We start from the raw sequence: 20776 nt of genomic DNA on the forward strand, positions 1-20776 counted from the left end.
CACCACCGTCCTTCTCTGGGGGAAGTCAGAAGCGCATCCTGCTGGGACCTCCCGACTTGCTTTCGTAGCTGTGTGCTGTATACAGTTACAGGAGTTGCTTCCCTCCATGGTTTTAACACAACAGCCTCAGGTTCTGTCCACACCAAGAAAGCAATTAGGGTGGCCTCATTCTTCTGAGGAACTGCAGGGTGTCACCACAATTTCTGCGCTATTTTTGTAGGCCGGAGTCAAAACTCGGTGAAGCCAATGGACAGAAACCCACTGATACCCTTGGGCCTTGGATCAGGTCCAATAACCTTTACAGCTTATTACTGTCATACTAGCTAACCTTTAACTGAATCCATAGTACCCACTCCCCAGCCACTGTGTACTTTGCTCTATAAACACAATCTCTGTTTGGATTGCCTTTGCAAACGAGCACTTGAGACGTATGCATATCTGGATTGCTGAACACAGAAGGCAAAGAAAACTTCAGGGTTCTTAGAAAGACCTGGGTACAACACAGAACAAATGAGTTTTCATGTAAAAAGTGATTTTATTTTATATTTTCTCCAGAGTTCATAGTGAAAGTTTCCCATTACTGAAAGGAAACAAATACAAATTAGGCAAGCTTATACATCAGTAGTGAAACATGCCCTTCACAGTGTTGCTGCAACCTGTCCTTGTGAACTTGCCCACAGTCCCAGCATTTCATCTTCGCAACGACAGTGAAAAATGCATTGTTTGAAGAGTGTTGGGAGGAAAATATGAAAAGGACAGGATGGCCACAGATATAAAATAAATTAAAAGTATCTGTAAAGTTTCTTTCCATATACAAAATAACTTTTCTTTTTTTTTGTACTTTTAATTTTTTTTTTTAAATTGACATTGTCTGTACAAACATTAACTTTTAAACAAAAATCATTTACAAAGGCTGTTTTTACAAGGAGAAATGGGTTGCTAAACAAAATGTCAGTCTCCTGCAAACCACTGAGCATCTCCTCGGAGATGAGCATCCTATAAGCTTTTGGACCGGTCCAGCACTGGAGCAGAGGGATTCACAACCCCAGGGGTGCATGGCACATCACGAAATGTACTCAGCTCCTGGCAAGCTCAGGGTCCCCGAACAAACGAAAGAACGTTGCCCACTTTGTAACCCTGTGTCACTGATTCCAATGGACAACTCTCCTGGGTCCAGGTATCCACACTGCAGGGTGAATACGTTTTATTTTGCAGCCCGTGTTTTGCACACTTACTGCCAGATTCTGTATTCAGCCTGAAAGAAGGGGATTTTCAAGAGCTTTCTGCAGAGGCTTGCTCACAGTCTGCTCCTCACGGGGGACTTTGCTCCCAGAGTCCTTGGCAGACTGAGGCAGTGCTGAATCTTTCAGGACAGCCTATCTGAGGAGAGTGTTTGAGGAGCTCGAGACATTCTCTTGGCATCTTTTGAGCCAGCCATAAAAATAACGCGCAGGCATTAGATACTATATAATTAGATGGGAAGCAGAGCCATTTATCAATTAATACTATTTAAAAAAACAACAGGTGGCAAAAGCCCCCCATGCTGATTTAAGACTAAAATGGTGATTAATAACATTAGCTGGAAGTTATTCTGAAGACCCTAGTAATACAAAGTTATATACAGAAATCATTGCTTATGTGATTAATACATTACTGATGCTAGACATGGCTTTACTTAGAAAGTTGCATGTAAAAATAAAAATGCAAAAACAAATCCTGTGCATAAAATGTCTCACGTACATAGTTAATTGAAGATAACACTCAGTACAAAGTTGGAAAAGGCAGATCAAATTTTACTTGGAAGATTGTACTTGTTCGAACATGACAAGGTTAATGACAAAGACCGGCTTTATCCTAGTGAAAACCGAGCGTAGCATATTGATGCTCCAAAAGGAAAGCAGGTGGTGCTTTTCAGGTCAACTCCAGGCTGCCTCGTAACAGCAGTGTAAAGCATTGCCTATAGCCTTGAACTCATCTTCAGTCCCAGAGAGTGACTCAGAGCACTGCAGCGCAGGAGAAACTCCTATATTTAGGTAGCGCCTCTGTTTTGGAGTGCACAAGCCAGGAATCTTGGCTGCCAACACCCTCTTCTGTTCTGGGCGGGCCCAGGTGCGTCTGACCTCCGCAGAGCCCAGTTCCTGGCACTGCTTGTGCCAGGCACTGTTCACACACCCAGCTGAGCCCAGTCCTGGCCTTCTGCCTGAGAGAGCCAGCGGCTCCAAATCCTCCCTCCCCCTACGAACGGGACACTGGGGCTGGAATAGCATTCCCTGGGGGACTGACTGCCACTCTCAGAGGCAGTGGTCTCTTTTGCAGTGTGAGGACCCATCCCATGAGGATTTAGAAGGCTGCAAGGTCCTTTCTCTGCTGCATTTGGGAAGATGTAGACTGGCGCTGTTCTGAGACAGGAATGTGCTGTCATCCTAAGGCAGGGCAATGTGAGGAGAAATCCAGCCCTCAAGTGCTGCTGAGCTGCTCCCACCTTTCTATGGAAAACAAGACGTGCACCTTGAGAGCATTCAGCATGTACTGAACAGCAAAAATTACTGTAAAGGAAAGGATTTTGGCAATAAACTGTTACTCATCACTAGCTACCTCACCCTGGACAAAGAAATGGGACATTCTGGCACAAAGCCGAGGTTGCCTTGTCAAGTTGCATGAAATCTGTTTTGCAACAAGCTCTCTACAAACAGAAGATTAGATTGGGTTAGGTTTATTGCTTGAGCTTGCGCGCTGTTTAGCAGTAGCCATTACCGTGCAGAACTGCATAAACAAGGCATTTATCCATGCAGCTCTTGCAGAAGGCAGCTAGGGGAAGCCCCTACCTCTGCTTGTGCTTGCAGGGCCTGCTGTCTGAGAGCTGGAGCCACCTCCCAGCTCAGCACCCCATGTGCCCTGGTGACACTGGGCCCTGCAGCAGAGCGGGGGGTTCACAGGTGAGCCCCGCAGGACGAGCAGCCTGGTGCATGTCGCTGCTTCAGTGACACAGTGACGCAGCAGTGAAAAGCTCTGCTGTCCGCACCTGTCTGTCATTTCAGCCAGAAGAAAAGCACAGCTTTTTTACTCCAGTTTTTAAGTCAAGCTGATTCGCGCACTGAACGTCTAACTTTTTCTCCAACATATGGAAGTGGATCAAAAGAGCCTTGATCTAAACGCACACAGCTGCACGCTTACGGCTTGCTTTTGATGGCAATTTTGCTCCTATATGATGAAGATGGAACTTACTTTAAAAATGGAGACTTTTTTCTTGCAGTTCCAGGGAACTAATTCTTCAAGGCAACATCCTGCTACAGAGCTCTTGGAATCCTAACATAGGACAATCGAATCTGATAGCTGTGCTAATTACTGTTGCTTAATTGCAGACAGTAAGAAGGTATCAGATTGTAATTTGGGGAAATCTGACTGCACGGGTATGCTGTTGAAGCAAGATAAGGGAAGGACTGAAAACCTAACTTGCATCTGGGACTCATCTTTTTCTTCCACCCCGCCCTTTTTTTTTTTTTTTTTGAAGCGAAACTCCTGTCAGCTTCCACCGAGACTCTGTGCACTAAAAAGTCATTGCTGAAAGGATCCTTAGGTTGTGTGTTCCACTTCCACACCTCTCACACCTACGCACATGCAAATTACTCAGGTTGGTAAACATGATAGCACTGCTGACCAAATACAAAAATCAATCATCGACTGTTTAAATTAGCTTCAAATAGTCAAGAAACTGCAAGAAGGCATTTACATAGGAAAACTTTTATCACCTTCAATACACCAAGGAATCACTGACTCCAAAGTAGAGAACTGAACTCTCTTGACCATGGGGAATTAATTTATTCCCTATGAATATTTGCCCTGTAAGTACACTACTTCGCACAGGCAGTTATGTAGATTACTTATCAAAAAGGTGGTTCAGTGTTTACTCTTAGCACAAACTACAACATTGTTCTTGACAGTCAGAAGTGCTTTAAAAAGCTTCATCTCCTACAGAGGATATTGCTAGAAACAAAGCCTGAAGTTTCTCTGACATTGACCCAATAACAGATACAACTTTTCGCTGATGTGTATATGATTCATTAGGATTGCTTCTTTCCTGCTTGTAGTTTTGCACAAAAATTTTCCAGGTGGAACGCATGCTTTGTATTTTTGTTGTGCAAAACCTGCTAGCAATAAACCTTAAATTGACAAAACAGGTACAGCAAACTTGATTTTCCGAGTAGAAGCACAGAGAAAATAAAAGCTGCTATTTGATTAACATGACAATCAAACCTCACCAACCAGAGCTGGTTTTGATAAAATAACTGTAGTGAAGGTCTACGGGTAAGAGTTATGCACCAAATAATTTCACGTTCGGAATCAACTACAATAATTTACTCATAGATTATTTGCAAATATGTTCTCGAATATATGTTATCAACAAGTCACTCAGCCACTTCACTGAGCGTGATACTTTCAAACCCTTAGCCTGCTGAGTTTCTGCAGTGGCAAAAAAGAGGAGCCTTTGCTTTTGAGATACCACAATTTCCCATGCAGCAGTAATGTGTTTTGTGTTCTTCACACCAAGGGCACTGACATCTAGTAATATGTTAACAAAAATGAGTACACACATGCCTTCAGTGACATGTCATACCAAGGGAATATATGTTTAAATTGGATTATCTAAGGCTCTTAGAATGTCAGATTTTTTTTTTTCTTGCTGCACTACTCAGTAACCTAAGGCAGAAAGCTTAGCTTTAAAATGATTAATAGTATGTTTCTAATCTCCCTCCCCATTAGTCACCAGAAGAACGGAGACAAAAATTAACAGCTACTGCTGTTTCCAAAATCATGTACAAAAATAGATCAGTATGTCCTTCTGACAGTCTCAGAAATCTTGAAGAGTCTTCGGTAAATTCCTCTTTCATCTCTGTATTTATACAGAAACGGTCAGTCCCCATTGCCGTGAGTTACGTCTTGGTCAAATTCAAAGATTTATGAAGTTCATGTTCCCTTTCATTGGGACTGCTCTTCAGAATCCATGTCATTTCCATCCTTTTAGTTTGGATAGATTCATTTTTTTTTTCCTTCTCCCCTCTTCCCCCTCCCCCCCAAAGGAAATGCATTGGCAGTGCAAACAAAAAGTAGAAATCATAAGAAGAACCTCACAGAATAGCAAGTGATCACCTTAGCATTTCAAAAGGGTCTTCTGAGATGTTATCTGCACGCACAGGATTCCACTGTCATGTTGGGGTACACCTTAAGAACCACATTCTTATTTTCATCGAAGAACAAGATGCTGAGAGAAGACATTTTGTCCGGAACACAGCAAGGCTCAGGAATGCCCGGGACTACTCCGACTGCTCTCACTATACTCTGGATGGTGGCATGGTTGGATGGCTTCAAGGCCTGCAAGAGAAAGATAAAAGCAGAAAATATAATTTCATATATGTTAAAAGGGACCTGTATACTCCAGAACAAAGCTTGTTTCTTTAAGAAGGGCCCTGTGGCTGACACACTGTAAAATCTGTCTTTTACTTGACTATTCCCAGTTGTCACCACACACGCCCCGAGCCAGAAGCAGGGAATATGACTCTGGCCTGGTTCTGCTGGCCGCTGGATGTCACTGCTGCTCCACTGCTTTCAGCTAGAGCATCCTGCTCAGGACAGGGGCCTCTTGCTCGCGGTGGGACATGCCTTCCCAGGAAAATGCCCAGGCAGCAGACCTTGCACCAAGGTCAAGGTCAAGGCAGTCTCTTCTGATGTAAATTAAGTTTCATGTGGGCTGCAATTTAGTCATAAACTTGTACAGCTGGGAGTGAGGCAGTCAACACGTTATCAGGCTGATTCATTAGGGGAGCAAAATAAATACAACTTCTATGATAGGAAGTCAGGCTGGTGGAATATGAGTACATCAGGGAAAAAAAAAAAAGGATAAAACATATACAGAGAAGAGTTTGGAAATACTTCATGTCACAATGCTAACTGCTCCAGTTTGCTGTCTTCCAAGCTTAGGTTGTTTTGCTAATTCTTCCATGCCAAATCACTTCTCATCTGTAATGTACATCATCAGTGACACTGCTGAATAACTGAGCCTTCAAATCCCGTGTCACTTGTGCCTTATATTATGGGGACATATTGCTCTAAGGGACTAAATTTCCTGGACTAATACTCACACAATTTGAAACAAATTTTGGTTTAATACAAATGAAAAGCAAATCTGAGCAGTGAAATCGTTATTTCACTACATTTGTACAAAACAAACAAAAAACAAACAAACAACCACTCCAACAATCCAACCAACCAAATAAAATATGAGTTCATTCACAAAATGAAAACTCAATATATTCAGAAAAGTGAAAAATAAATATCCTAAATTTTACTTCCAGTGCCCTCAAACCCTTCCAGATCCAAATAGCTGTAGCAGGTGAGCATGAAACATGCACAAGACAGATTTTAGCCAGAGACTTTTTTTTGTAATAGAGAAATTTTAACAATGCATCTTAGAGCCCATCTTGCACACAGAACCTGGGAATCACATGGTTAAGTTTGCTCAGTCAGGTGTCACTGAGAAATATATGGAACAAGATCAGGCGGGCCAAATTTGCAGTTTGCGGTTTTGTTGGGATAAGAGATGATTTGTGTTGTGATAAATCAGTCTTGAGGCTTAGATATCTACCTACCTCATCTGCAAGTCCTAATGACCTCTCACACAAAAATCAGAGGAATAGCTGTGAGGTACCGGCTCGTCAAATCGCTTGTGCATAACGTTTGTACATTTAGAGGTATCTGCTTCCAGTTCGGCTGGCTATGGATGCCTAACCTGTCCCTTTTCAGGAAGGGATAGCTCATGACTCTGCATTTTCCCTCTATTCTCACAGGGACAGATGTTCCTTGAATTCCAACAGAAGTGAATCAGAATGGACTTTTTCCATACCCCATCGCTGAAAGCAGTCTCAAGTGAGAACTGGAACCACTTGACAGAGAATTGGAAAGGATTCATTGGGGAGCACTCAGCCATTCTTTAGGTACATGTTAAACATAATCTGTTTTTTTTTTCCTTCTACTGAGGAGTCTATTTTGCATGCAGAAAGGCGGAGCAACAAATGATCCCAGTCCTGCGTGCCTCTTGCTTCTGTTTACAGTCTGACACTCTGAATTTTCTCATGTATACTCAGGATCCAAGTCCATTTTAAACACAAAGGTTGTATAAACCCTGATCTTTTTTTTCTCTTTGTTGTTTCAGTCAAAGTTTATCAGGTGAGCGAGATGGAAACATGCAGTGATGCTCTGCTTAAAATACAAAAGCAAAACTTCTTGAAGCATCCTCTTATTGGCTATAGATCTCCCAGCATTGTTACAAACACATTGCTCTCAATCTAGCTGGCAGATCTTAAGAAAGACATTGTTGTTCATTTGTTTGTTTTTAATTCAATGGCATCTATGCTCCTCAGCAGTAGTTTAAGTATATAATTCACATTTTTCTATAATTTCTCTCTGCAAGAGGATGTGAAAGCTCCAGAAGCATCCAGGCCTGGTCCTTTACTCAGCTCCAGTGCAGCATTCTCCACAAATGTCACTGGGAGCCCAACACATTTCCTAGGCCTGCTGATCAGATGCAAAGAGGTAAAATATCTAGATATTTTTGTGAGTGCTTTTCAGAAAACTGAAACCCCCCTCTGGGTACTGAATAGGCATTACGCCCTGCACAAGAAGGGGTATTTTGGCCACTGCCTGTGGGCTGCTGGCGCTCTGTCCAGCACATGCTAATGAAAAGCAGGCAAAGATTTTCTTTTAGGAGGTGAGGCCATAAGGAGCAGTGGGAGGGAAAAATGCTGAGCCGACTCCTCACTGCCAAATCTGTGAATAAGTACAGCTGTGGCTAAGGCTGCACCTGCTAAGCTGCATGCATCCTTGGGAGACTTGGTGCCCTGTTGAATTTCATTAGAGATGTATTAGGAGCGGGGCGCATGATGTCAGTTACGAGCTTTCATTCCTGACCTGGGAGAGGGTCTCCCTGGCCTGCACACTCGGTGCTGTTCTGCAAGCCCAACACACGTGGGGTTGAGAGCAGTCAAGCCAGCTAATTGAAATCAGGGAAAGGGTAGGGCCAGAAAGTTTGGAGGTGGAGAAGAAGGGGGGTGGTGGGGGGAAGAAGCACATCTGTTCTTAATTACCAAACAGGTTGTCAACTTTAGGAGTTCACCCTCAGCAAGGGAACATTATATACCCATAGGCACAGATTAGTTTGTTATTGCCTGATGGTTACAGTATCACTTTGCAAACACAGTCTTATTAGCAACACCAGATATTAGGTATGCCCAAGAATAACACATGGCTCTAGAAGATGCTTGCTTCACCTTTATATTAATTCAGCTTTTCATTTTCCTTGAAAAACAAGGTCATTTTGTTTTATGTGATTAAAAAAAATGCACAAAAGGAACTATTTGATATCTAATACGGACAGATGTCTGCCAGTTGCTCCCAGGGAATCAGTCTCAGCATGAGGTTTCAGTTACCTGCTCTCTCAGCGAACTCTCTCTCTGCAGTACATGGCAGCAAGCACTCATAGTCATGGTGTCTGTGTACCTATAATGCTCTGATTCAATATTCCTCACCCAACTGAGTCTAGGCAGTTTTGCACAGATAAGCCAGATCAGGCCTTTTGTTAGAATTTGGGGAAGAAAACTGATGTCCTGATTACAGTGGTGTAGGCCTGAACTACATGGCTAGCTCATGGCAATCAGACCCGCTTCGTGTCGTAGAAGTCATTCAAACATCGCTTTACTTGCCCACTCATCTCTCCTGTTTATTTCTCACCTTTCTGCTACTGTAAGACTGTTGAGGACAGGGACCACTTCTGATTGTGGGTACACGCCTGTCCCAGGCGGACTGAAGGGGTGAAGAGGAGGGGGAAGAATACGCCCTTGAGACTGCTGGACTTAGCTATGGTGACAGTAGTAGCTGCAAGTCTACTTATTTGGGTGGATGGGGTTAAAACACAACATACCAGAGGCCAATGCTATTATTTGCTGGAAAGTAGATCCTGATTTTGGCTAAAATACATTTGGCTCTGTATAACAGAAAATCTTTTTATACGAAGTGCAATACGTCAGGGGAATTAGCTGAAGACAGACGACTCGTAGATAAAGATGGAACCCATCTTTCACCCAGGCCATATCTGTTAACTTCCCTTCAGCGGTGAGCGCTGTTAATACCTCCCTGTCATGCCTCAGAGTGCCAAACAGAAGTTCAAATAACAATTAAACTTCGCTTTGTCTCTTCAGAACTGTTGGTTACTAAACTCATCTCAGGCATTTTACTTGCCAGGAGCATTTCTATTGCTCTTTTTTTTTTTTTTTTTTTCCTTCTTCTTCTTCTCCCCAGAGGTTTGCAGTTACTCTGGGTATTAAGCCCTGAGTTTGTGAAGCATGTCAGGGATTTTCTGGTTGCGGGTACTAAAAGAGGCTCTGCATACAGAAAACAAACCTTTTTATTATGTTGCTTCTTTATTATTACTCTGCTTTTTGTTTCTGGTGATTTATGTATCTATCTGAAGATAGCTGGTGCTTTTTTGCTATTGCTCTCCATGTTCTCCAAGTCTGATCTTGACTCTTTCTTGTATTCTTGTCTTAAATTAGTATTTAGTATGAAATTAGTATTTAGACTTGTATTCTGTCTTAAATTAGGTATTTCCCATCAACTCGAGGTAGGATTAGATTTCAGTAGGAGCAGGGAGAGACCAGTAACAAATTCTTCTAAAACCACTACCTTCAAAACTGTTTCGGTGAAAGCCTTGTTTGTTTTTGAACGTGCACTTTATCGAGCATTCTTAGGTTTGATCTATACCTCATAGAGACAGAAGAGGCACTAACCCTGAAATATGTGGTATGTATTGACTATTGAAAGAGAGCTTTTCTTAAGGCCATTGCTGCCTCAGGAGGTAGAAGCCTATTTTATGTCTGCCAAATGAAAAAAAAAAATACACACACACAGAAAAAAAAAATCTAATGAGTGGGCTGAAATGGTTCTTCTCTAACAAATGCTAGATTATGGGTGTTCATAAGCACCTCAGCTTATGTAAATCATAATTTACATAAGTAAATTAAGTATTTTACATAAGTAAAAGTAAAATAAGTAAAATAATAATTTACTCCCCTGAAAATGGAAAGAGCCAGAGCTGATAACTTTATGGAACAGGAACCTAAATACTTTTGAGTTTAACATGAGACAACTTCAGGCCTTTCTAAGAGGCTACTGAACATTCTTGTCCTAAATTATCATCAGAAATAGAAGAACTTGACTGAAAGTGACCTCCAGTAGAATCACTAACTGTCTGAACCATACTTCACGTTTGCTTTGTGTCTTTGCAACTCTGATGGTAGCCCACAGCACGTAGCTCATTTTAAGTGAAGAATATTTTAGAGGCCAGGATCAGCTGAAGACTTTGTGTTTGTGTGAACTCTTTTGAATTAAATACTTTAGCTTTTCTGGTTTAACTGTCATGTACCATTTTCTGCTAAACGGAAGTCCACACAGCACTCTTTTATGGTTGGGATAAAGTTCTTATAACAAAAGCTGCAACTGGAAATGTTAACCCACTGTTAAGTAGATGGTTACAGTGGACAGTGAAAAATTTGTCTGTCCTCTAGAAGTTCAAGAACACTGATTTTAAAATTTCTAAACTGTATATTGAGTAAAGCACGGTTCCCATCAACACTAAGTTAAAGGCACAATGCCATTCATGCACAGGTAGTGACTGTATCTCTTCTTGCTACCCACATGCAATCTCATCAAAAGCAGAGGATACTGCAAAAGGCAGTCTGTCAGGAACCATTGCTTCTGGATCCACTCTGTCACAGAAGTGAGTCATTTGGTTCTTTGGCTTACATGCAGAGCATCCCAACTGATCCTGTAGCTCCACGTACTCTCTGTCACTCTGACAGTAATGCCTCATGAGGCACACTTTTTTCCTAGAGGATGCTGTAATGACTGACCCCACTGCAGGCCTGGCAGCAGAGACTTCTGCATGGTATAACTACTACTGTCTAATAAGCGATTTGCTGTGTCTGGCCTGTATTATGTTTATTAAACAGGTTAATAACAAGTTCACACATCATTAGCACTATTCAGGAAATGTTTTATGTCAGTTTGGGCTCTGGACAAAAAAACTAATACCATGTAATATTTTTTTAATTATCTTTACAAGCCTGTTTTTTTACTAGCTGTTTTAAACACTACTCCTGGCAGTACAAGACAAAGATACCAGTTATTTACTGTATCCCAATACATAATAGGTGACCAGCTGCATTCTACTCATAGAGAAAAAAAAAAAGAAAAAAAAGAAGTGCATAGTTTACAATAACAGAAAGTGCAAAAAGATCAGTAAAGACAGTACCTTAGGAATGGGGAACTGGCATTCCCCCGAGCAGTAATAGGCATCAAAGGATTTAGGGGAAATAATCCACTCGCTCCAGCCAATATCTGCAAAATCCACCTTGAGATAGCGCCGGGCGCAATACCTTGGCTCATTCCATTGCTTCCTCCTCGCCTTCTTCAAGGTTTGCTCATCAAACTGCAGAGTCTGGCTCTTCTGGTGATGATTCTTCCTCTGCTTTTTCTTACTCTTTGCCCTCTCTGCCAAACGTGGCTGGAATGTTTTGTATGATTTTCTGTCTTCCCATCTCTCATCCTCATTGTACTGGTACTCAGCTCCTGGAAGCTCATTGTTCTGCAATGGCAACAGGACATTTGTAGAGCGTTTCCGCCGCCGCTTCCCACTGCTGCTCCTTACGTGGCTTTCTGGCCTAGGAAAGACCCTTGTCAGAGGATTACGGTGCCCTTGCAAACTAGAGACAACACTCTCTGGCTCTGAAATAGCAGAGTCATTGGCATATATCAGAATGTAAGGTTCGTAGTAAGAAGGTGCCCTTTTCCATGGGTGATGGCTTGTCAAATCCATTTTGACACCGATCAGAAGTTCATTGTTCTGTTTTGCTTCGTGCAGGACCTGAGTGATATCCTTCCACTGCCAGGAAAGGACATCCCCGTAAGCACTGGAGACATTTATTAGGAAACGTCCCAGACTCCGGGTCTGGTTCCCAACAGAAGGAAAGGTCCAAACTGAAAGATGTACTTGAATTTCAGGTTTTCTGTGCCCATGAGAACAGCCTCTGGATTGTGAACAGTTCCACTTAGCATTCAGCAGATCACCGATATAGTAATACACCGAAGCAGACAAGATATTTTCAGACTTGGTGAGTGAAGTCAAGTTAAAAACATACGGCTCCTGGCTTCCAGGGCTCCCTAGAAAAAAAAATATTTAGATAAGAATATGGGCAATTACAAATGTTATGGAAACCAGAAGGACTAAACCATAATAACTTCTAGGTTATACATTAAGTTCGTGGAAAATTTTCATGCAGTGCTTTGGGAAAAGGTTAAGGCCACTGTTCAGAATAATGACCAGCTGATAAACTGGTGACCTTAACATCACATACTTTCTGTCTGGCTTCCTTGTAATGTATACCTCAGTCCAGAAAAACTCATACATGTGCTACCACTCCTTTGATTCCAGGAAACAAACTAGGTCATAGGAACACAGGTGATAAGAGATGCACTGAAGGCTGAATCTATCATCCAGAAACTTGAGCAATATCATAGAAAGGTTTTGTTCTCCCTCCCTCCCTCCCTCCCTCTCTCTCTAAACATTCTTCCCTCCTTGCAAAAACACCTTAGGTAACATTGTTCTGTCCTGCCTACAAGTCTGTCCTTCTCCAAGACAAATGGGACATCAACAGCACTGAGTCATGCCTTAACCAAGACACAGCTGAAGCTGGAGAATGGCTCCCACTGGCTTCACCAGGCACTGGATTGTCTGTACTCTTCAATCATACTGGTGAGCCAAAGCCCCCTTGCTAGAAAGACAAGATTTGCTTCCTTCGTGATAGAGGCTGAATGTGGCTGTGAGGAAGACAAAAATCCTGGATTGAAATGGGGCAATGATTCTAATTGCTGTCCCAGGTTATAAAGTATGCTTCTAAGAAAGCCATTCGAGCTTTGATCACTGAGCTGTTCAATGCCAAAAAGCCTAGCTGGTTCCCTTATACCTCTCACTCTGCCCCTCTGTGATCTGGGCTTCACCTACAAGATGTGAACTTTGGGACCTGGGTGGCAGCTTCTAAATTGTCAGTGGCTATTAAAGAGGGACTCAAATACATGTAATGTTTGGTACAGCTACATATATTTATCAGGATGCTAAATTGCAATTACAGAAGAAGTACTACGTATTTCAAAAGCTAAACCAAAAGACAAGTTGAAATCCTGTGCTACAAAGGATGCTTCCTCTCAATGTTAACCATTCCTCCAAGACCAATTTAGTGGCCCCTCAAGCGTTCCTTTGTATGTATAAATGACACAGAGCCCTTCACAACTGCAAGGGTAACTGAGCACAGAAGCAAGCATTGACACCAGTCTTGCACACAAAGAAGGAATGCAGCTTGCCTCTAAAGACATGGCGGTGAGAAACACCAGGCTAGAACCACTGCTTTCATTTTTAAGGCTCAGAAGTCAACTGTGGAGACACAGACAATTCACAATTTGTAAAGGGCTAAAAACACTCAAGCTTGTATGACTTCCTTTTGGCTAAGTCGGACACTAATCACAACAAAAGTTTCCCTCTAGAATAATCTGGACCAGGGTCACTTCAATTACACTGGATAAATTCAGTCATTCCTCCTAGGACATTTCATCAATTTTCATGAGAACCGGTAACAAAATATTTACTAATGTAGCTGGAGCTAAGTGGACAGTACTTGAGCAACCCTAATAACCAAATGAAAGCCAAACCAAGCTGTCTTTCTGTGCAGGGTGGGAGGAGGGATGGGCAGTGGTGGCAAAATGCACCCACTAGCCTCTGTGCAGACAGAAACAAGCCAAGGACAATACATCTTCATGGTCAGGGTGTTACTGTGTCATTTAGGAGGGATGTGGTGCAAAGTGGGGTTTCCACAGCTGTGAAATTAGAGAAGTCAACTTAACCACAGGTATCCTGCACAAATCCAGAGACACACTCCTAACACAGGAGAGAAAACATATAGCTGACTACTTTAATCTCCTGCAGGGTGTGACAGAAAGGCTTGGAGGTGAGGCTTAATTTTTGTTACAAGATTTCCTGGTTGACCTGCAGGTATGTCTGTCCTTCAGAGTGGGAGAAATATAGATCCAAACGTTAAAGTGTTATCGAGACCTGTAAAAACAAGCTGTATCGAAAAGTCAAATATAGTCATGCAAAGGTATGCTCTACAGCCCCCCAGAGGGCTGGAAACAACCCAATACGTAAGGAAAATGAGGCAACATGGAGTTAAATGCTTTTTTGACACCATAGCATGTCAAAACCCTCTTTAGTGGCTGGAGAGAAGTTTTAAACTCCAGAGTTTTCTAAGAGTTGTTTTATCCCTAGGAAAGAGAAGCACAGAGGATGTGCCTGTGGAGTAGGGAGGAACAGCCTCTCTGCTTCCACCCTCAAGACACTGTATTAAGCCCTCTGCCAAAGCAAGTGAGACCAAATAATTTCCAATACTGAACTTTCAAAAATTTTGGCAGCTTTATGCTCCGGGTGATGTTTTGGGTGACATTCTGCGCTTCCAGGCACAGATATCATAACTGCTATTGTCATTCAGAGTCCAGTGCATGACAATATTTGCCCTCTGTCTGCCCATCCCAACCAGCTAAGTGGCCTCTTTTTCTAACTTTATTTATTTTTTTCCTAATCAGTTTTCTAAAGAAGATATTAAAAGAGGAGAAATCAGCCTCACTAGAAAGACAGAACCTTTCTCCCCAGTACGTCACACGTATTGCTTCTGGAAATTAGGGGCAAAAAATTCTCAGTGAAATGGGGAAAAAATGCCAAATCATTAATGGAAGACACCACAGATTACACACTCAGCCCAACCTGACAGTGGATCACATAAGGTTTTGGTAGGTAAGTTATTAATATCTGAAAACTAATGTACCAAATCCATCCAATTTCTGGCTATCACTTATGCCTGGGATTTTCCTTGATTTTGATAATTTTTTTTAAATTCATGAAGGCGAAACCCAGCTACTCATTATGTTTGTACTAAGCTCACATGTGCACTTGACCTCTGCTTGGTTTGTAATCACTAATATTATAAGCTTAATATGTAATCTGGCAGAGAACTATGCATATCAGTCTTAGGAAATAGAATTTATGGTGTCTCATGCATGTTTGTTAAAGAAGTTATTATTTGAACCCCTGTTTAATGTTAAATGACAAGTTTTGATTTTAATTTTTAATAAGAATTCCGTTTAACAAATACTGCTTGTTCTAAATTGGCATATTGTAGCAAAACACAAAACAAGCTGCTTTTGTTTATAAAGAAACTCTATCTGGCGTGAAACAGACACAGGAGGAACATATACTTTGATTAAAAGCAAAGCCTAAGAAGCCACTCTTAACTCTAGACCAAAGACTTGCAGTAGGTGGTGCTATTTTTTCACTGAACGACCTCTGAGCTCAAACCATTAAGAGGTTTCAGATAATTCACTTCACAAAATCATCTACAAGCAGGTTATTAACATCCAGCACAGATGCATATGGCTTTGCTGGCTCTCAGCTCAAAAAACCTCAGCTGTGTGGCCCAGGTTTCTGTCACAACTTAGGAACACCGTGTCAAATCCATCCTTTGTATGACAGTGATACCTGAGTGCGATGTGAGCACTGCACTCAAATAAGCATACTGCAGGCCAGTAATTACCCTTATGAGTGACATATATGTAAAGGAAGATTCAGCATTAAAGTATCTACAAATGCACCTTTTCCTCGGGAAAATTAAATTTGCCTTAAACGAAACTTCATCCTCAATCCCAGATAACAGAAACCTCTGAGGATCTGTCCCCACAATAACATAATTTCAACTCCTAACCAAGGACAGGAGGTGCTGAATAGCATCTAACAACATTTTACTGTGAGGCATGAACCTTTCTGAAAGCCTCAGCCAGCTTGCTTTAGTTATGCTGTCTGATGTGAGCTGAAGCTTAGGTTTTATAATTAACATTTTTAACCCCCCAAACTTAAACCAAACCTACCTAGGGCTTCAGCAACTCCAATAACTTATAAATGTTCATTATAACCAGTATCTCCTAGTACGCTAGTATCCATTTAAAACAGAGAGGGGAAGGGAGCCAAACCATAGGGCCCAGCACCAACAGATTAGTAGCCAGCGGGGAAACACGGACTGTCTTAGCCCAGTAGAGGTCTCTGGCCAGTTTATCTGCTACAAAAAGAGCTTTAAGGTCTCAAAGGTAACAAAATCTAGTAAGACTAACAGAGAGCTTTGTTGCTAGAAGCACGAAATCAGCTTTGCAAGTCGAAGGAAGAAAAGCAGGCCCAGAAACCTATGCCCTGGGAGGTCATGGCATTGCAATAGCTTTTTTTCTTATGTTTTCAGTATCAGACAAAAATGAAAACACCAAACATTTGGAGAAACTAGCTGCCCAGAAGTGAAATGGTCTGTTGCAGCAATCGATGTTCTCCTTGAAGTATCTCATACTGAAACATGACACTTTAGAGAGATGCTGGTACAAGGTCTCCCTCCAGCAGATGGCTGCTGGAGCAAGCCCACAGCAGGGACCACCACCTTGCTGCCTGGCAAGGTTCTGCCACACATCTCTGAGCAGCTGTACTTGGTAACCTCGCACTCATACACAGCAGCACACAATGTGATGCAATTACAACTCAGTCATTATTACTTGAATAGCAGTAACTTGGCGGGCTCACTTCTACTTCCCAGCACTGCAAGCAGCAGAGTTCTATCAGAGCAGCATTAGCTGAGCTAGTCTTTTGTCTAAGTCTTCTAGGACTTACTTGAAGAGAGTTGTACTAACTCAGTTTTGCTCTTTAGTAGTACTACACAGGAAGCACAGACAACTTCCCTGCAATAAAGTCGAATGAGAAGATTTAAGAGGAAAGGAGCAGAGGAAAAATATGGGGAATGAAAAGAACTCCATGCAAGGGATACACTGCTACCTTCCAGATACTCTTAGGCCAGGCTTTAATGGCAATCTCTGCTCCCCTTAAAGGGATTACCGTATGTTGCTGGCAGCCTGCTGAGGAATTTCTGAAGACCAAGCTCTGCATGACATAGCTCTTCCAAACTGCAGCAGGTAAGACACAGCATCAGTGCACTTTCAGTATCTTATCAGATACTTTCAGTATCATTTGCCCGTACCATGTAGAGCTTTGGAACAGCAGCCATGAGCTGGGCAGGAAAGTACTTCATAGCGAGAACACCTCATTGCTTGTATTCCTGTGGAATATAACTCCTGAGGTAAAGGCAGGTACATGGATAGGCTACAAAGTTATTGGCCTCCTCAGCCCAACTGCAAATCACTACTCACCTCTATGTTCTTCTGTTTTGAAAGAAACCCAGAACCCAGAGAGAGCTCCCCATGGCAGGGGAAAAGGGGAGATACATTCTCTCCAGGCCTAAAGAAGAAATGCTTTAACATTTTCATACAGGTGGCTGTCATACAAGTCAGGCTGTGCTCACTCACTGGGCTGCCAATAGTTACTGGCGGCTAAAACCAGCAAGCAACCCACCTCCTGGTGCTACAGCTGAAGTACTTGTAGCCACTCAATCTTCAGAGGCATGGCCTGTGCTTCCTCACCTTCTTGCAATAACCCGCAGCTGTTTGTATTGCCTGTTACTGTTATTGGCATTAAAAAGGTATTTTAAGAAAGAGCAGTAGGTCTGTGGAGACTGACATCACCAGCAGAAACATATTCATGTTACAAGGGGCATTTCCAGGCATCAATAAGCTGGAACAAATCCACCAACATGTGGTGTGTTTACCTTTATAGAGGATGCACTGACATTTTTATGGACTGCCAAATCTATCCCATGGGTGAAAAAGGATGCAATAATGAGGGCTGTTTAGTTATATAGTCGTCATTAGCCATCATTTAAATGAGATATTAAAGTGGTGCCCTTGTGCCAGTGCACAGTTAAGAACATATCAGTGTTTCCGTTGTAAAACCTTGTTTTCATGGGTTCATAGGCCAGCTACAAAAGTTCACTCAGAGCTGGAAATGGGAAAAAGTTTCACACAGATTTGGAAGCCAGATTTCTTCTTGTCTCCAACCTTTGCTGTTACTTGATTGCCATTTCTCCCCTTACTGGTTTGGGTATTTTGCAAAGGAAAAATAGAGGATCCCATTCTGCCTTTTTAAAGGGCATACAGCTTGGTGCAAAACTGGCTTAATTATTCCTATCAAAGCAGGCAATGTAGCAGCTAGGAACTTGACACACAAAATTAAAAAACCCATCACTCTGATTAAAGCTAAATAATCCCATTTAAGTTTAATCATTTTGATTAAACTTAAAGAACTTTGAGATGCAGTAATGGTACAATAATTAGGATCTAACTTACATGCCTATTTTGTGATATGAAGTGCATGAATATGCACATTGCACATCACAAATGCGCTGCACAGCATGTGAATCGTCTCCCTACTACATGTTTTAAGCAGAAAGACCAGGTCTGTAAACTAAACATAACAACAGATCCCAAACTAACACATAATAAACAAGCAAGCAGGTAGCATCAATAAAACACAAAAAGCTGTGAAGGAGAATGCAAAAGGCTGGTTCCCCTCCTTCTCAGTCGTAATTCAACTTCAGTTGGTAGAAGTAGGTCTGCTGTATGAAAACAAAGGTGCACACACCATCTCCTCAAGGCTGTAAATCTTCACGTTGGAACTTAGGTGCTCTAGAAACTGTGACTGACTGAGGGCTGGAGGCTAGTTCATCCACTCGGACAACAGCACAGTGAGACAGGTGGTAACAGAAGCCAGAAAACCCAGATCCCGGGTCTGGTCCTGACAGGCCAAATCTACCGATCCTGCCCATTTGCCTTAGCAGATTTGCGGATTTGGTCCCAGTTCCTTCTGCCTAAAAAGTATCACAGTGATAAGAAGAATGCTGTTGATTGCATTTTATTTATAGGGGCACAGAACCTCTCTCCCTCTACTCCACAAAAAAACAAACAAAAAAACCCCACTTCAACAAAAAACAAACCCCAGCTCCCCCCCCGCCATGGTCTTCTGCCTGAATGTTTTTAAAGCTCTTGTCACAGACAACCTTACTGTTACCAGCACTGCAGAGGCTAGCTTTGGGCCCCTGCTGATTTTCCCAGTCTGACGGCAGCCGGTGGCTCGCTGGCTTCCCCGTGCAGTACTTGGTTTCCCTCTTTGCGTGGGCATTTCACACCGCAACAAAGGAAAGAAAAGCATTTGAAAGAGGAGGAGAACATAGTTCTTAAACCACAAGAATTGGCCCAGGGGCAGGTGTAATACCTAAAATTACTTGAAATTCAGTCAATAAAAAAGAGTTTAAAGTAATTTCTGCCTGTATAGCTTTACTATAACATCATTAGAGGGACCCTCCAATTAAAGTTAGAGTTTTTCAAATGACTCATTTGCAAGACATGTTCCTTTAGCGATGCTATGATTACAAGTACTTTCAAAAGCAAACCGAAAGCCTTGTGTTCAAGGCTTTTATCTTTCCACTCTCTGCATTTATTCCGGGTTGTGCCTTTCCTCCAGGTACAAAGCCCCAGAAGCTGCAGATCAGCACAGCTCTGTGGAAAGCACTGGGGGCAAACAGATTTGTATCGGCCCGAGGGCTGGTCACTTGGTGGTTTTGCTAAGGGGCAGGAGAAAAGAAGATTTGTGTGCAGAAACCGATGCACAGACAGTTTAAGATTACACTCACCCTAACTGTTAAAGCATTCACCTGTAGCTCACGTATCACCCTGTTCTCCCCACAGCTTCCAGTTTAGTCCCAAGGGATGGAGGGATGGAAAACCACCCACTGCTGCGAGACTTGCAGAGAACTGGAGAAGGCTCTGGCTCAGGATTTCTATTTAAGCAGAGCTTGCCATGCTGCCTGGTCTAAGTAAGATGAGGGCCACTAGCGCCATCCCATAAATATCCCACAACACTGCACTTGTAGCCTGACAGCTTCCCAGAAATCATGGGCTGAGCATCCTTTGACTGAATATGTAAAGGTAAACAAGGGCAGTTCAATCCACAAAAAATGGTGCTGGGATGGGACTGCATGTTCTGTAGATGATGTAAATCCTTACTGCTCTGAAAATGGATTTGGGGCTTGGGGCTTTTTCAGCTTTGTCATGGGCATCACAGGTTATTTTTCTGAGCAACTCAAACTGGACAATTCTGTTCTGAGATAACTTGGTGGGAGAGATGAAAACCAAATTTGCCAGAATACAAGAGCATGTGAGTGGTCATCAAAGTCAAAGGCCCAAAATCCCCAAATGAGCAACAAAACCACCAATTATCCAGCCTGTCTGTGAAATCTGGTGTGTGGAAGACTGTGGGGCAGCATCAGATGGACCCCTGAAACGTGCCCACACAGGGTAGAAGCTCTCACCCTGTCCCCTTGGAGGACTGATCCACAGAAAGGAAAACTTGCATCTTGCCATTGTTAACGTGCTTCTTCTCAGTAACCACATCTTGGGTTTTCTTTGGGCCTGTCTCCTGCAAGACTGCAGCTCTGACAGGCAGCACCACTTTTCTTGGACTAGAAACAGGGAGGAGTATCAACAGATCCTACCAGTTCTTAATCTCATTGCACACCACAGTATCTTTTAGGGTCCCCAAAATTTGCCTGGTGGGTTACCTGCAGGAGCTGGAAAGGCTTTCCTCATGCTGCCAAAGAGCCAGAAGTCCTTTAGGGGAAAAACATGGACAGAAAGGTTTCATAGCTCTATT

At 42.5% G+C, this 20776-nt stretch overlaps 1 protein-coding gene across 8 annotated transcripts in view; it reads right to left on the minus strand.

Moving 5' to 3' along the window:
• Positions 1 to 515: 515 nt before the first annotated feature.
• Positions 516 to 20776, minus strand: part of BMP3 (bone morphogenetic protein 3) — a 37092-nt gene continuing 16831 nt past the window's right edge. For all 8 annotated transcript variants that reach the window (XM_072037554.1, XM_072037556.1, XM_072037561.1 and 5 more), the window contains 2 exons: positions 11360 to 12267; positions 516 to 5370 (listed from right to left, as the gene is read on the minus strand). In XM_072037554.1, coding sequence (XP_071893655.1) covers positions 5179 to 5370; positions 11360 to 12267 — 1100 coding nt within the window. In that variant the 3' untranslated portion in view covers positions 516 to 5178. The remainder of the gene's footprint in view (positions 5371 to 11359; positions 12268 to 20776) is intronic.

Source organism: Anas platyrhynchos, chromosome 4 (genome assembly GCF_047663525.1).
Source record: "Anas platyrhynchos isolate ZD024472 breed Pekin duck chromosome 4, IASCAAS_PekinDuck_T2T, whole genome shotgun sequence".
In the NCBI taxonomy this organism is placed as follows: Eukaryota; Metazoa; Chordata; class Aves; order Anseriformes; family Anatidae; genus Anas; species Anas platyrhynchos.